This window comes from Lutjanus erythropterus, chromosome 17, assembly GCF_056507025.1.
Source record: "Lutjanus erythropterus isolate fLutEry1 chromosome 17, fLutEry1.hap2, whole genome shotgun sequence".
NCBI classification, from domain to species: Eukaryota; Metazoa; Chordata; class Actinopteri; order Lutjaniformes; family Lutjanidae; genus Lutjanus; species Lutjanus erythropterus.
This window is the reverse complement of record NC_139333.1, coordinates 4,199,324-4,216,875: the sequence shown is the minus strand read 5'-3', so window position 1 is coordinate 4,216,875 and position 17,552 is coordinate 4,199,324. Positions and strand designations below refer to the sequence as shown.

The 17,552-nt window shown below is 39.1% G+C and overlaps 2 protein-coding genes across 2 annotated transcripts; both read right to left on the bottom strand.

The window, feature by feature from the left end:
- Positions 1-379: 379 nt before the first annotated feature.
- Positions 380-6,915, bottom strand: LOC146311557 (uncharacterized). The gene is made up of 7 exons (XM_084740646.1): positions 6,726-6,915; positions 5,051-5,253; positions 4,821-4,922; positions 3,468-3,563; positions 3,243-3,353; positions 3,013-3,136; positions 380-2,671 (listed from the first exon to the last, which is right to left on the bottom strand). Exons 1-7 carry the CDS (start codon positions 6,751-6,753, stop codon positions 726-728), a joined length of 2,610 nt encoding a protein of 869 aa, XP_084596772.1. The 5' UTR covers positions 6,754-6,915; the 3' UTR covers positions 380-725.
- A 2,431-nt stretch (positions 6,916-9,346) lies between these two features.
- On the bottom strand, positions 9,347-17,320 carry kdelr2b (KDEL endoplasmic reticulum protein retention receptor 2b). The gene is made up of 5 exons (XM_084741083.1): positions 17,064-17,320; positions 13,785-13,885; positions 13,413-13,571; positions 12,101-12,353; positions 9,347-9,917 (listed from the first exon to the last, which is right to left on the bottom strand). The coding sequence occupies exons 1-5, from the start codon at positions 17,152-17,154 to the stop codon at positions 9,883-9,885; spliced, it is 639 nt and encodes a 212-aa protein (XP_084597209.1). The 5' UTR covers positions 17,155-17,320; the 3' UTR covers positions 9,347-9,882.
- Positions 17,321-17,552: the final 232 nt, after the last annotated feature.

Below are 17,552 nucleotides of genomic sequence, written 5' to 3'. Positions count from 1 at the left end.
ATTATATCCTACCCTGTGTGTATTCATAATCAACAGACTCACAACCCTATATCTTTAGTCTGGTGGTAACATTTTCCTTTCCAATTCTCCAACCTCAGATTAACCAAAGTTAAGTTAAACAAAAGATTAGACTTTGACACGTTCGATGTGTAGGCTCAATTTCACACCGTTTCAATGTACTTTTAATCCTCCCTTTCATAAACACATAAAACATAATGAAAATGAAATTAATGACAAAAGTAAAATGCTTTTTTATGTCTTAAAGAAGAAATAACATACAAAAATACATCTCTGCTGCAAATATTTTCAAAACATGAAATAGTAGATAGAATGGTATCAGATGTCACTTTATAGTGAAACGATAACAAAAATTCAGGTAACGTCTTTTTTTCCCATTAAAAGTATTCACTGGTTTTATGCAAAGTCTAACTGGTTTGATATGACTGACTTACTCTGCTACAATTTATATTAGAGAAAAGCCAGACAGACTCTACGGTAACAGACATTTTTGATAAAAATGTAGGGAGTAAAAGTTGTCAGAGAAAGAAATACTCAAGGAAAGTACAGATACCTGAAAACTTTACTTCAGTACAGTAACCAAGTATAGTTACTTCCCACATCTGGTGTACATAGACCTGTTTCAAAACTTCTGTGGGTGGAAAAGTGACTCACTGATTGTGATTTTGGCACACCACTGTTTACCTGAGCATTCCTGCGATGTGGGGTTACTGTGTTGCAAACATGTGTATGAGTTTTTTGTGTCTTCGCATGCTGTAGAGTTTGGGAAAAGCTTTGCCACAGATATGGCAAACAAATGGCTTCTCTCCTGAGTGTACTTTAGCATGTACGTTGAGATAACACATTTTAATAAAGCCCTTCCCACAGATGTTACATTTATAGGGTCTCGCTATATTATGGTGTAGAAGGACATGCCTCTTCACCTCAGAAGTTGACCTGAAGTCCTTGTCACACTCAGGCACGGTGCATTTGTAAGGTTTCTGTCCCATATGGATTAATTTATGTCTGGCAATGGATGATGCACAGAGCATCTTCCCGCAGTATGGGCACATATGACGGAACAATTCGTTCAAGTGTTTGCTCCTCTGGTGTTTTGTCAGGGCGCCTTTCTCTTTAAAGGATTTCTCACACTCGGAGCAAGAATACCTCTTCTCATTGCGAGACTCGCTGTGAGTGTAATTCAAGTGTCGCAACAGGTTGGACTTCTGGGAGAAAGTCTTGCCGCACTCCGCGCACAGGTAGGGTTTCTCTTTTGAGTGGACTCTCTGATGAGAAATGAGGTCTGCGTCGGTTCTGAATCTCAAGCCACACTGCGTGCACTGGAATGGCAGGTGACCCGTGTGTTTCCACTCATGTTGGATTAAAATGCGCAGCTTGGATACGGTCTTCGGACACTGGTTGCATTTAAACGGCCTGCTGATTTCATGGACGTTTTCGTAATGCTTGAGCAAGGGCTTAAAGAGAGGGAAGGTCTTCTCGCAGCGGTTACATTGAAACACGGTGTGAGAAACCTTGTGTCTTGCCAGTGTCTCTGCATCTCGCAACACTTTCCTACACACGCTGCAGTAGAGTTCGTTGTGAGTCTGTTTGTGCCTGTCCAGTGAAACTTTGTACCTGAATGCCTCATCACATTTGTCACATTTGTAAAGATTCGTGGCTTGGTCCGGCCTCTCCGGATCGACCTGCTGCCGACCGACCTCGAAGCAGGTTTTAGAAATGTGTTGCTTTAAAGAGTGGATGAATTTAAACCTGCTGTCGCATCGAGGACAGGCGTACTCATCAGTGGGAAAGTGGGTTTTCATGTGAATTCTCAGCCTTGTATTCAGGCGCTCCTTGCAGATAAAACATTGGTTGACTTGAGTCTTTTTTGGAGTGCTAGCTTTGGTGTCCTGCTTTCTGCTGGTTGCTGATACAATTGTAGGACTCATGAAAGAAGGGTCCTCGTTTGAGCAGCTAGACAATGAGTCATCTTCAGGAGTCACAAAGGAAGACTCATCATCAGAGTAGTTAGACCATGAATCAGCCATACTGGGACTACTACTAGTAGTCTTATGGAAAGAGTCCTCATCCGAGTAGTAAGACCATGAGTCTTCACTGCAGTCACTGACAGGAGCCATGAACGAGTCTTTAATAAAGCTGCTTGAATCCTTATTGTTGGGAACCTCTGAAAGAGGCCTTTTTGAAGGTTTTGTTTTCCTAGAAGCTGAGTTGCAAGCCTCTTCGCAAAGACCTCTTTTCTCTTCTACCAGAAACCTTTTCATCTTCAAGCCTCTGTTTTGTCTAACAGGTCTAGACTGCAAAGACAGCGGCACGTCCAGTCTTTCTAGCTGAACACGGCATTGTTTCAGATGACAAGACGCATCCTCCACTTGACTCACGTTTTCTTCATTTCTCGTAATATCGCCATGAAGCACAGATGTTCCATTTTCCCCAGGAGTCCAATTATTTTCAGTCTTAATCTCACTTGCCTGATCTTCTGTGATTCTGTCTGTTTGTACCTCTATTATATGAGACAGTAATAAAGACTCATTCTCCAAATCTGGTGTAAATGATAAGACATTATCCAAAACGTTGGCTTGTGGTTGTGTTTCAGTTCCTTCTACAGCGGGAAGTTTGAGAGCTGAAACAATGCAGGAACCATCCAAGGAACCATCTGAAAGGAGAATAAATATTGCCATAAAATGCTGAAAAAGATTAAACCTTGACACCCGCTGTCAAGTGCCATTCATTGTTCAATAACCTGCTATATGAACTCTTTACAAGCCGATAGAGACAGTAACTTGTCTTAAGTATCTAGAGCTGCATTCTTTTATGTTTCACATGATTTAACTCATTTCTCAAGCAAAAGTGAAAAAACGCTTCTGTTTCTTCTAGATTCCAGCTTCTAAAATGGAAGGACGTCCTGCAAATTCATTGAGAGAAGCAGTAACAGCAACTTACCCTTATGGACACATGATAAATAAGTTATTGAAATGAATAAGTATAGAAGCTCACCATTCTGATCCAGTCGGCTGAGGTCTTTTTGATGCTGCAGCAGAGTTTTGAGCTCCTCATTTCGAGACACAGAGTCCATACATTCCTCCAGAACTGTGGACGCCTCACTAAACACGGACGCAACCTGAAGATAGAAAGAAATGTACCTCTGTAAAAACAGATAAATTGAGTGCTAGAATAAAGTGACACCTGGAGTCATTTATAACATTTGATATCTGTTCTTTATGTACCTGTTTGAAAGTTTGAAGAGGAAGGAACTTTTCAAGTCTGGATAGAAACATCCACATCAAAGTGTGAAGTGCTTCGTCATATGTGGGACCAAACTCTTCAGGGAAAACGTTCTGAAAATAGATTATATTTAGTCTTTGCAAACACTTGAAAAATACAACTCTCATTCTCATTAAGGCATCAGATATAAAACATTTCAGACAAAGATACACAACAATAACACTGACCTGAAAGAAGTGTTCCCTTTTGTCAGGATTTTTCAGCAAGTTCTTAACTAGATCCACAAATTCTGAGTGCGGCGCCTCTGCATTTGCAGCACCAACCTGCATAACATGAAACAAGCATCATTATAAAGAAAGGAGCAGATGACACCCACCATGATCAAGTGTATGGTTATTTTAAGGAGACCTTTATTATTTCAGCAGCACCAAGATTGAAAAGTGCCTGATGGGACGCCACTATTGCTTCAACGGCAAATACCAATCTGCAGAGTGGTACGCTGCACATTCAATGGTATATGCCAATGTCTATAATGGTATCCCCCTTGTTCTACAGCGGTATGATACTGGTGTGGCATATGCCAGTGTCTAGAAGGATGGTATGCCACTTGTTTTCCACTGGCACGTCCTTTCCTAACAGCAGGCCCATTCAAAAGTCAACCTGTAAAAATGTTCACCCCATGCATATGCAAAGCAGTTTTTGCTAACATGACGCAAAGGTTAGCCTAGCCACCATAGTGAGTCTGACTAATTCATAAGAGAAATTTAGACCTAAGTAACCAAATAATATTAGGATTATATTTGGCATGTTTAATTTATTTGCAGGATTGCGATCACAGATTACATCAGATTATATTCCACGTCACTGAACATTAACTGGGCATAAATATGGCATATTATTTATTATTCACCATAAACACATTGAATGAGTAACTGCCTCATAACCTCATGGCATAAACCGTTTTATACTGGCACTTATGATGATGGCAATGTATGTACTGATTACATCTGATATACTTTTACTGTAAATTCCAACATTGGTGTGACTCTACAGAGGCAGGTTCCTATGTGCCAGGAGGGGGCACTCAGACATATCATTTCTATTTATACCACTGCTTACATACTATTTATGGTGAATAATAAATAATATGCATATGCCTGATTAATGTTTTGTGACTTTGAATATGACGTAATGTCTTCTGTGATTACACTTTAATAACAAACTAAACATGAAAAACATAATGGACCTAAATTAAGAGTAATTAAGTAAAAGATTAAGTAATTTTTGGGCAACTGGCTCTAAATTTCTGTCATCAGTGAGTAAGATTCGTTACAGCGGCTAGGCTAACCTTAGCCCTGTGAGCTATCGCCCAGGAAATATGAACTTAATTTGCATATATATTGAGCACACCATTATAAGCATCAGCATATATGACTGAAAGAGTGGCACGCCACTCTACATATGATGCTAAAGCACTACTGGCATACCATCAGCCACTTTTAGATCTCAGCATCACTCCATTATTTCTCATGCAGCAGTTTTTTTCTCAGTAATTTGCAGTAAGGACACTTTAAACTCACCTCCGTTACCCACTCCTCGATGAGTGTTTGCACTCTGTCCAGATGTGGCTGAACAAGCTCAAAGTCAGCAGTAGCTTCAAACTGACACAACTCCAGAATCAGCTAAAACAACAAAACAACAGTGTTTCAGAACCACAGTGGCAGGAAACTCTTCCTTCAAACTTTTGAAAAATCTAATCAACGGCAGATTCATCATTAGTGTTTTATAATGGACCTCTGCTCCTCCTCACCCGAGCTCTGAGGCCTAGGATGAGCTGGGCCCTCTGGCGAGACGTGAGAAGCTCTGGAATGATGTCTGTAACCATGGAAACAAACTCCTCAATCATCCCATAATCAGCCACAACTTTCTGCTGGACGGTTTGCCAGATGGCTGCAGAGACCAGCCGAATCGGTGGAACCAGGAGTCGCAGAGCGGAAAGGGGAAAAGAGGTACCTGAATATAAACACAACAGGGTTATCTTAACACCAAGGACTGTCTTCATTTACCTCATCGAACATGTTTGTTTTTTAACTTAAACCTCAAAGTGAAAATTCATGGATGTTAAGTCATTGTTGATGGTAAATGGAACCAATTGGAGCAATATATTCCTCAGTCTGTGTAATATTGGCCCAGAAGTATACAAGCTTCCCACATTGCCATGTATCACTACCCTATTACTATTACTTTGTTGGCCAAAACATTGTATTAGGTAGCAGAAATACTCCTCTGACACGCCTACAAATTCAAGCTGAGACATCCTGAAGTTCTTCCTTAACATCAACAACATCACGGCAACACAGGGCTCGGCAGTACATCGATATTGTGACAAGGTTGGGAAGGTTACTTTAAAAATGTATTCTGATATAGTGACTAATTACCTGTTTAAAAAAGTAATCAGTTATGTTATCACTATCAGTGACAGTAACAGTATCACAATATTAATGTAATTACTTTCTGTTACTGTTATATAAAATATAGCCTGAAATTGTGTTTTTAGGGCTATGGCTAATGGTTACTGTCACAATAGAATAATCAGTCAATCCATGATATTACAGAAAATGGTGAAAAAGATGACAACATCAAATGTTTTGTTTTGTCCAGTACTCAAAAATAGAGGAGTAAAGAAACCAGAAAATATTCACTTTTAAGGATCTGAAATCATATATATATATATATTTAAATATTCAAACCAATTAATCAATTATTGAAATAGCTGGCAATTAATTTAATAGCGAACAACTAAATGGTTATTCAATCTATCACTGCAGTTCTAATCTATAATATCAGGGCAGTACAAGTAGAATATCTTAGATGTAATTTTAAAAAAATCAGATTACATTAAAATTACGTGAAAGCACTATCACAGTGCGTTCACGTGGTGTCGGAATAATGGGAAAAATGATTTACCATCTGAGAAAATTCATTTCAACGCCCCACTCAAGTCAGAACAGTTCTTCAAGTTGGAGATAATTTTGTCACGAGTTGACGAGTTGTTGTCTGTTCACATCATACATACAGGAATATGGTGGACGAGAGTAAATGTTTGGTTCATACCTACTTATTAACGTAATAACATATTACATATCAGTTTTGGTCATATGTCATTTGTAACATAGTATTAAGTTGTAACCGTTAATTGCTGCCCACAGAGTGACCTGGACTAGACAGACATTTTTATTTATTAGCATTAATACTGATAACTCTGCTATTACTGGCATCCATGTTGTTTCGACTTTACGATTTAAACGCACGTAAACACACCAAAGTCGGAATAACGACTTCCCATTTAGGACACCGGGACCGTCCGAGGAGCACTGAATACATCCTCATCCTCCATACAAGAGTTTAGTGGTCACACAGTCAGTGTGTTGCTCTAAGTTACCCTTCAGTGGTGTAACGGGGGTATTTGGTGAAGAGTTACTCACAGGTCTCATTTGAAGTGTTGTCTTCCATCCTGTTTATCCACTGCACTCAAACCCCGTATGTTCTGACAGGTTAGCAGGACATGTTCACGTTTATTGAAGAAATTCTCCTGCTGTCTCTCTAAACGCTTCAGACTGAAGATTGGTCCGACGGTGTTTTTGTTCCGGGTTGTACCGCGTCGAGGGTTCCCCCACAGATGTACAATCCAGACTCAACCAAACCACAGTTACAGATAAAAAAAAAAAAGAAAAGAAATCAGATTACAGATACATGTAGTTAAAAATAGGGATTATTAGCAGGATTACAATTTTAATTTAAAGAACGGCATCCTACCATGTGCAGTGCTCACACAGCTGCCAATTCATTATCATGACCTGTGCTGAAAAAATACTTCACTCAGTGGAAATTTCACCATTTTCTGTCTGTATTTTGTCTCATATATCAATCAGTGAATAAATTGTGCACAACAAAGGAAGGAACAACTGGACAAACTAATAAACCTAACAACAAATATATAACACTTGAGCCGCAATGATTAATCAGTTATTAATCGACTAAATTAAAATATAAATTAAAAAAGTCAAAATTCTCTGAATATTTTCTAGTTTCTTTACTTCTCTCTGACAGGAAACTGAATATTTTTGAGTTGTGGACAAAACAAGACTGCAGCCAGATACTCGTGGACTTTGGGAAGCACTGATCAACACTAATCAAGTAATTGAGAAAATAATAGACCAAGTGTTGTTGGAAAGAAGGTTCAGATTGGCTTAAATCCTCAGGTCTTCCAGTTGATTCAGTGAGACTTGAACCTCACTGCACCTCAAGCACAGGCAGTAAACTGAGGGCTGGTCTGGACAACAGCACACTGAAGAAAAACTGTTTGGGGTGGATCCCACCTTTTAGCAGTTTTCTGGGGCTCAACCCTTTACAAATTTGGGAATCTGACACCATTGTTTATGAGACAGTTGATTAAAATGTATTTTATTCTGTCATTATTTCTGTAACTGGACAGACTTTAGCCTGTGAGGTTTCAATAATCGCTCCCTCTACTGGTCATTACATATAATCCATACATTTTACTCCACCAAAATGTTCAGGGTTCCCTTGACAGTCAAAATAAAAATGAATAGCACAAGACCTTTAATACAACGTTAACCTTACCAGTGGCAAGGAAAATATTACAAAGGGAGTATGCACAGTTGCATGTATTCAAACAGCAATAAACAGCTGAGTAGGAATATTGTCTTACTCAGAATAATGGCAAAAAACTATTTTGTGTCAATTTACCTGCACTGTGGGTAGTAAGGTGCTAGATTTTAATTAGACTGTGTGGAATAAAGATCACTGGTTCTGCTGCATTGACTTTGACCTTTATTTTTTTAAAAGTCTATTATGAGGCCCACAGTGATACAAGATGCTAAATCAGTAGAGAATTCTTTTAAAGGTCATGTAAGGCATAAATGTGCTCTGACTTTATCACACTACAGAAACAAGTTTAACCACCCACTCAAATTTGAATGATTAAAAACATCTGCCAGTATATAAAATCAGGTCTCAAAATCATGAGAAAATGAGCAGTTTTCTTGCTCTTAAACACTGGGGTGTGTCCACTCCACCGTCTCAGTGTCACACACCACTACAACCTAAAAACGCTCTGAAACATGGACGCTCTGCCTGGCAGCTTGGAAAGGACGTTATTTTTTTTCTTGTGTCAGGTTGTTGGAACTGAAGTGCGGATAAGCATTGTCATTTGTGTCTGTCTGGGGGGCTTATACAGTGTTGGGGGACCATGGCTATGGCACATCACCGAATCCTGAACATAGAAATAGTGAACAGCAGTTAAACAACTCCACAATTCAGAACTACATAGTTATATCTTTTCAAGTTTTTAGCAACTACTAACATGTAAAATGTGTTTAGAAGAAAAACTCCCTTTTTCCCTTTACAGACTTTCAAGTGATCTGAACCACAGCATTGAGACAAACTTTTCCCATAAAGTCTTTATTTGTGGTGGCAACATCATGCAAAAGCTCTGGTAAGAAATTAAAAGGAAACTTGGAATGATCTGCATGAAAAACTAAAAGAGAATCAGATATGTCTTGGATTTTGTGTACCAGCGTTCGCAGGATTGTGCTCAGACTGAGCCCTGCTGTTAAAAAAATTATGCACAATTCTACAGACTCTGTATAGCTGAAACCAGGACGAAGATAACAAAATAAATACATTGGCACCTAAAGGAAAGATGGAAGCCGTGACAAAGTCACATTCAGCACGTGAAATGAATGGGTGGGCAATGATGTATACTTACAGGTGATATACTGTCCTCAATTGGGTCATGAATGGGGTATTCAAATGAAGAAAGCCATTTACAGTGATGAGAGTTCATTTCCTTTCATCATCAAAACAGAATCAACTCACACCAGTCAATTTTGAAGACATTTGAACAAAAATTTAACTTGATAGTTACATCTGATTTGGAAGAGAATGTGAAATGATTGCATCTATATTGAATTTATATTCTACCAAGGTCTTGGGAAACTAAAATAGATAGTCTTTATACATGGGAATGCACAGTGGTCAAACATACAAGAGCAAAACATGAAGAATTTGACCACCAAAGTCGTGAGGATTCAACAAAGTCCTCCCCAAATTGATTCAGGAAAAACAATGCACATTTATTTCGATTGCAAATACTATTACAAACGCTTGAGTCAATAATATCCCACCACAAGAAGTCCGCTTCAATATTATACAGTGCCAAATCAGAGGCAATTTTACATCTGCAGCTCTTATTCACCAATGTGTCAAATCTTCAGAGTACACATTTTTCTGTAGAAAACTTTTCTCGCTTTTTTTTCTTCCTTTATACAGAGTAATAAAAAAAGTTAAGGCAAGATGCATCAAACAGAAATCCGAAGGCCAATGGACCAGCCTCTGCAGGGGTTCTGATTCCGCTGATTCTGATCAGAAGAAAAAGTGCAGCCAGCAGCTCCACTCGCTCTCTGTCTCAGGCATCTTACACTGGCGGGAGGGGAAGGAGGTGGAGGAGGAGGAAGCGGTGGTGGAGGGTGGGGTGGGGGACGTCAGAGGTGTCCGCTACCACTCCTGCTCCCCTCCGATCCCCCGCTATGAGTCTGCCGAAACTCTCCTCTTTGGCACTTAAGCTGGCAGACTCAGCTTCTTTCCTTTCAGTACTGAAACGAGACGGGACGGCTTCGTGGTTAACAGACTGGATCACACACTGTTAATATCAACACCAACTAAACATACATGTTGCTTCATGTTTGTGTGGGCGTGTTCACAAAAAAACAAACTGTTCTCACTGGTTTTATGTGTTAGTTCCCAACATTTTAAGATTAGGGCTGCAACTAACGATTATTTCCACTGATGATGAATCTGTTGATCATCTTCTCAACTTGCATCCATGTGCTGTGATTTCAGCTTCTTAAAAGTGAATATTTTCTGGTTTCTTTACTCCTTTCTGACACTAAACTGACTATTTGTGAGCTGTGGACAAAATAAGACATTTGAGGACGTGATCTTGAGCTTTGAGCAACATTTTTCACCATTTTCTGTCATTTTATGGAGCAAACAACTAACTGATTAATTGAGAAATAATCAACTGATTAATCAATAATGAAAATAATTGTTAGCTGCAGCTCTAAAAATCAAGTTGTTTCTGACACAATTATTTTCACTATCCATCAATCAGTAGATCTTTTCTCCATTAATCAATTAGTTGTTTGGTCCATAAAGTCCAGGAGGACGTCCTCAAATGTCTGAATTTGTCCACAACTCAGAGGAGTAAAGAAACCAAATAATAGTCACATTTAAACTAATTAAAAAATTACTAACACTGATTAACGATTATCAAAATAGCTGGTGATAATTTAATTATCTATTAATCACTGAATCAATCTTGCAGCTGTATTTAAGATAGTGAGCCTTTATATAATATTTTTATATAAATAATTTTTAAAGCCCTTACAAGATAAAACCATGCAAACTGATTAAAAGGTGAGAAGGATGCATGAAGTGAACATGTTAACATTAACATTATTAAATACAATAATCATTATTATCATTATTAGCATTATTATTATTGATCACACTTAAGACTTTTTCAGGTCATGATCATTTACAAAGTGTTTCCCCTGCAGTATAATGAATAAGAATACATTAGAATAAACTCAAACTCATAAACTCGAGGAAAAAGTTTCAGTTAAATGCTGATCTAGGATTAGCATCATTACCCCAAATCAATATTAAAGAACATTCAAATAATCATTAAAAACAAACCCTAACACTAACATTAGTCAGTGAGTGCAAATTTGCAAGCTGCCTTGTTAATTTATCTCATCTGTTGTATGCAACATTTTGAATTGAGGACGGGCTGGTTAATGTAAAAACTAGCAGCATAAAACTCCTTAAAACTTTCTGCTGCTTTTAATGAGCACTAGCTCATTACACATCGTCCCTGCAAACAGACTGAAACTTTCTGACAAGTTTGCAGCCCTGAATTAGACATCTCATAGCACCTCAGTACTTTAAGGCGCCCTCTGCTGGGAACCAGCATGCTGGGATATTGAGATATTCACCATTAGAACTTCTGCTGCCACTCTAATACAATGAGGATGAATGAATTTTTGTTTGCGGTGCTCTTAACATATCTTTTTCTTTCTTTTTTTTAAAGTAGTTCCAATGATGGCTCAGTGTCTTACTGTCTGTGGATTATGCAGATAATTGCTCATCAGATGGTCGAACAGCTCTTAAGTTTAACACTGGAGCCAGCACAGGATATTTGGAAACTGATGTGAGGACAAACTTGTACAGCAACAGCAACCAAAATGTTAAAGTGCAAATGTCTGAATTAAACAGACAAATAAGATGCTGTTTCCATCCTCTGATCAAGTCTGCCTGCTGTCCAACCACAGTCAATAATAATGACCTGTTCATACTGAAAGAAGCTTCTAAAAGTGTCAATGATTGACACAAGAAAGTTCAGTGGAATATATGTATTAAAGCATGAGGAGCATAACAGTTAGTCTGAAATAAAATATTTATTATTATGATTGCGTGAGTTGCACAGCAATGTTCTAAGAGTTTAAATATTAACATGCATACTGGACAGGAAATGCATTTTGATGTCTGGCAAGTCTGGAGCCATTTTAAAATATTAAGATAATGTTGGTCTGGAACATTTGACTGCCAGTGTTTTCTGTCTCCAATCTGATGAAGACTCATCTTCAGTAAAAACTGTTTGACACTGATTTATGGCTAACTAACCATTCTATTGAATGTGTAAGGCTGCACTGATTCTAAAGCAGCATTACTTGATGTCTAGTAAAATAATTTTAAAAAGTACTGCAGCACTCACCTTTTGTTACATACAAATAGAAGAAATCGCAGTAGAGGATGGTCTGCACCACCCCAGCAACAATGGCGATCATGTCGAAGAATCCCTCAAAGTAGAACCTCCATATCCAGTTGATTAGGTAGAGGGCTCTGTAGAGTCCCAGGAAGAACAGGTAGTGGGTGGTGATGGTCTCAGCCTCACCAGTCTTGCTGATCATGAAAAGCTGGGGCAGGATGGCCACCGACTCCAAGTAGATGGAGAATGTCCACAGGATCTGGGCCAAACAGACAGAGACACAAGAGTGTTGGTGGAAAAATAACAGGACGTAGCTGTCACGAGACGGGGGGGACTAGTGTGTCTTGACTGATTTCAAATACACTGGCAAACCTGTCCCAGACATGTTTTAGCATCTGCAACTCAATGATATGACTATGGCAGATGTATCCAACTTCTGAAGACAGAGTGAGTGACAGGAAAACAAAAAGCACACGTGGGAGAGAAAGACAGTGATGTGCGAATACAGACAGAAGAGAGAAGTAAAAGTGAAACTTAACTTCATCTGGTGTTGACATCATGTAAATCTATGACTGGAGTCTCTGGTTACAGTGACAACCAGATATTGTTTGGAAAGTCATTTTAACATTTAATCAGTAGGGCTGACTAGTGGTGATTTAGTTTTCACTAGTGGAAATGACATTTGGACATGTCACTCTGAAAGGGGGACAAGTTGCTGTAGTTAGAGATATTTAGTCAGAGATATGGATGGACATTTCCACTACTAAGAAATTAACTGTTGCCATCAAGAGATAAATTTTTTAGAGTTGCAACTTACAATTATTTTCATTGTTGATTAATCAGGCGATTATTTTGTCCATTAATTAATCCTGTCACAATCTTGACAGATTGAAACTGAAAAAAGGGAAAAAAATTTCTTTTCCTTTCCTGTAACAATTATTTGCTTAACTAATCAATTAGTTGTTTCATCCATGAAATGTCATAAAATGCTATAAAATGTCAATCAGTGTTTCTAAAATGTCTTGTTTTGTTGACAACTCTAGTCAAAAGTAGATTATAGATATGTTGACCTGGAATTGGTGAACAGCTTGCCATAATAATCATTATTCTTCCTAGGGAAAAATGAATTACTGACAACTTTAAATCAGTTCTGACTAGTTGAAATGTAGTTTCTACATGCAGCATGTTGAAATTCTTAAATTAACATTTAGAAATGTCAGAATATAATTTCCAGCTGTGAAACTAAAATGTTACTAGTCAGCCCTACTGATGAAATATTGGTTTGCCGTAGTATCAGTGTTTGTGCAGTATTTCTGACCTCCAGGGGAGAGAAGTCGTGGTTAACCAGGAAAGCCAGGCCACCAACAGGGACGACCAGGAACTCCACTCTGAACGTGTCATGGTTCCCGTCATAAGTGGCCTTGAACTTCAGGTAGATCAGGTACACGGTGGCGTATGCACATCCGATGTAGATGATCTGAAAGACACACACAACATAGTCAGCTACAGGTCTGTCATGAATACTATCAAACGACACACGTCTGTCACATCTTGTTGGGCAACGTCATTCTTTTAGCAAACACAGGCGTGTCGACTTGGTGTACTGGTTCAGCCTCAACACTGTGTGCTCAGCGCTGAAGGGAAGAATGCTACAGGATATGAGAATAAGAGCAACGTGTGAGTGTTTCACCTTCATGGTGGTGTTGTAGAGGGAGATGAAGGAGGTGAGCAGGTCCAGGTAGCGAGTGGTGAACACTAAGGCAAACAGAACCTGACTCTTCCCAGAAATACCTGCAAGGAGACAACAGAGGACAGTCATCTTTACATCCTAGTGACAAGTTTGTATCTTGACGTTTAAAATAACAGTTGACAGAATGGGTGCTCTATTATCCATCTTAGCAGCTCTGATGCAACTTGCTTAGGTTGTCAGGCAGCAGATATAACTCACCCTGCAATATCACCTTATGTTACATTAGGTGTGCCTAAATTCAAAGAATGACATTTTAGAGCAAACAGCAACGTTACTATCCAAATACGACAGCCTGCAGTCACTCACAGTTGACCACAGACCTCACACATTGCTCAACAGCATATGCCCACCCACTTTATCTCTGTGTGGAAGGGGCAAAACTTTTTATTCATTCATTGTCCTGCGTCCAGTTCTCTGCAGCCAGTCTGTGTACTCATATCAGATACCAGTGCCAAGACAAAAAACGGAAAAATCAAACCAGAAAACAGAGACTCTCAACCTCAACTGTACTGGTATTTATTTTTTAATTTTTAGTTGCACTGCAGCCCTCTAATAAACAGTTGGCAGTGTGTCTGCAACTCCACAGTCCTCTCATCATCTGTACTAGTAACCACATATCTCTTTATCTGCTGTGCTGGCAAATAACAGTGCATTAAAGTCACACCCATAGGTGTGGAGTCACATGACTTGGACTCGAGACAGATTTGAGTCACACATTTGATGACTTCAGACTCAAATTGACAAAATCAAAAAAGAAGTGACTTGGACTTTCACCAATTACTTTTTTACTTGACAATACTCCCCTCCCAAATCCCAAAGATGGAAAAGTCTGATATTTAAAAAGTTTGAATCCTCAAATAAATTCATGTCCCTTCATTTCAACTAACATCAGCACTGTTCTCAGCAAGTCAATGTTAAATTCCCCAGATCTACTTTGTTTGAACTGACAGCAGCCAATCAAGTTGCAGGAGAGAACCACGGAAACTACAAAGTGGTCAACAAAAAAACAAACCCAAGCTATATTGGATTTTTGGGCCAGATGCAGATATAAATAGCATTCCTATATTTATATTATTCCTGTTCCTCAAGGCTGTATATTAACACGAATCTGGCAATTCAATACATATCATAATACAGGGATTACAATTCAATATATTGAATGTATTGATTTTTTTTTTCTCTTATTTTCGAAAATGTGTAAAGTACACACCACCACAGGCATCAAATCTGAGTTACAAATTTCCTTTTTTATGCAATCACAACAGTGAAGATAGAAAACTATGCTGCTATGTATTGTTGGAGGTTTAAGTGCAACACAAATACCACAAATCTGTGAATGTATCACGATATTATGATGCAGTGTTTTTGAGAATGGTTATAGCATCACAAAACATATTGCACTACTCAAGTGTATTTATGTGTTCTTACACCCTCTAATCAGGGCACTGAAACTGTTAAGTATCACTGGTTAATTATACATAGCTATATATAAAATAACACAAGAAAATGTTAGATGTGTTAAACTTGAATTAAGAAAAAGGATAGAATGCTGCCTATGTAAAAAATGTTAAATAACTAAAACAATCTGCATTATGTTCTCTAAGATTTCCACATTAACGCATACTTAACAAAACAGACGCCAATATAGATACAGATCAATATAGCTGTGACAGGCCAATGTCGGGCCAATAATTTTAATTTTAATATTAGCCAAACGATTTATCTGTCTGTCTCCAGTGTGGCTCAGAAATTACAGACAAAGGCACAGAAACAACTTCCAACTTTGTTGGTGATTTGAAAACGCACAAAGAATGGTAAGTTGAGGTTCTGTTGGTACAATAGTGTCACATTTGGTGACATTATGACTTGTTTGGGACTTGAAACTCAACGTTTAGGACTTGAAATCTGTCAGTCTAGACTCAGGCTGCAAAATTAATCGCATGATTATTGAAATTGCAATTTGGCCAACGCAATATCCGAATCACAGAACTGCAACAAACTTGCAATTTTTTGCAAAGAAAAATGTGTGCGAAAACAGCATAATAATGAAGTACTGTAGTACTGCAGAAATTTCCTGGTCGACAAATCTTGTTCTTCAGATGAAAGAAAACACGTTTGTTGGTACAGACCCCAACAAATGTCACATCATCACTATTTTCATTTTTTTTGCAGTAAAAATGAAAATTGCAATGCAAGAACAATCATTACCACAAATCATATCGCAATTTCAGTCAAAATAATTGCAATATGATTTTTTTTTACCATATGGTGCAGCTCTAGTCTTGATTTGGGACTTGAGTGCAAAGACTTCAGACTTTCTTGTGGCTTGCAAAACAATCAGTTGGTCTCAACTCTGTTAGACGAGGAGTGTGCTATTGGTGATCACTACAATATTAAACAAACATAGCCAAGTGCTGTCTCCTTCAATAAAGCAGATACATAGCCATAGATGGCTGAATGCTGGTATTGGTGCTTTAGTCCAATATGCACTGGTTTACTACACTAAAGCTTGAACAGAACTGACTTGCATGTGGCCTGCTTTAATCTCATGCAAACAGTGGTAATGACATAACTCAGGTGACTGGCTGTCTTGCAGTGATACAGGCCTTACCTTTGACCGCTCGAAGAGCAGCAAAACACAGCAAAGTTTAGATATGATAATACAGGATGCAGCTGCAAAGGCATGTATTCATTTACTGACTTTGCATGTCCAACTGTCAGCTGGTGAGAGCTCCATGCTGCCACGTCAGACAGGTCAAACTAACGTATCGTACAGGGGCCAACGTGGTACGTGAAGCCAGCACAGAGTCCCCCAAATATTGAGATGAGGAGGCCCAACATGTCATAAACTAACAAATGCTGTGGCCCTCCGGTCCCCTTGTACCTGCCTCAGCGTTACTGCGGGGCCCCGCAGTTCTGTCAAGGCTAGCTGGACTTGACTTCTTCATGACAAGAACATTTATCAAGTTCAAGGTCTCACCTAACGTGTTTTTAACAGGAGCTCAGTGTCAGGAATGACCAGCTAACGTTAGTGTTACTAGCAGCTAGCTAACGTTAAGCTAGCCGACTGGCTAATGAGCTGCAACTAACTTACAGGAGAAGTTACACAGCAAAGAGCATTTTTCGTCTGGTTAGACAAGACATTTACATGACAGGACACGTTCCATTCTGAAACAGGGCGTCATGCAAACTGAAAGTGAAGGTGTTACGACTACTCACCGGCACAAGACCTGGTTTTCCATATTTTTAGCAGCAGGATGATGATGGCTGCTAGGTGGGAGAGGTCGCCGGTTAGCCTGAAAATGTTCATGTTCGCGGGAGCGCCGGCAGAATTAAACCGATGTAAGACTCTCTAGGGAGCTCAGTTTGTCTCCGGTAACGATTAATTTCCGAGCCGACTGCGCTGAATGACACCGTGACACTAGGACTGACTGATTCTGGCTTCAGAAGATGGGAAAATGGCGAGCAAAGCGCGACGTGGCTTGGGGACGTGGCCAAGACGACAGTATCCAATGCAAGACGGGAAACGCTCGTGCGCCTAGCCATTCAGGACACAGGGATGCTTAATTTGCATAAATTATGCTACACGAATGCTGCCTCCAAGCTCCGTGGAAAAAGATAGTAAATCCGAGTTTCTTCTTTCAGCTCCTTGTTGCCATGTACAAGGAAATGCAACTCAGCAGTGTGGAGGAAATACTTGACGTCACA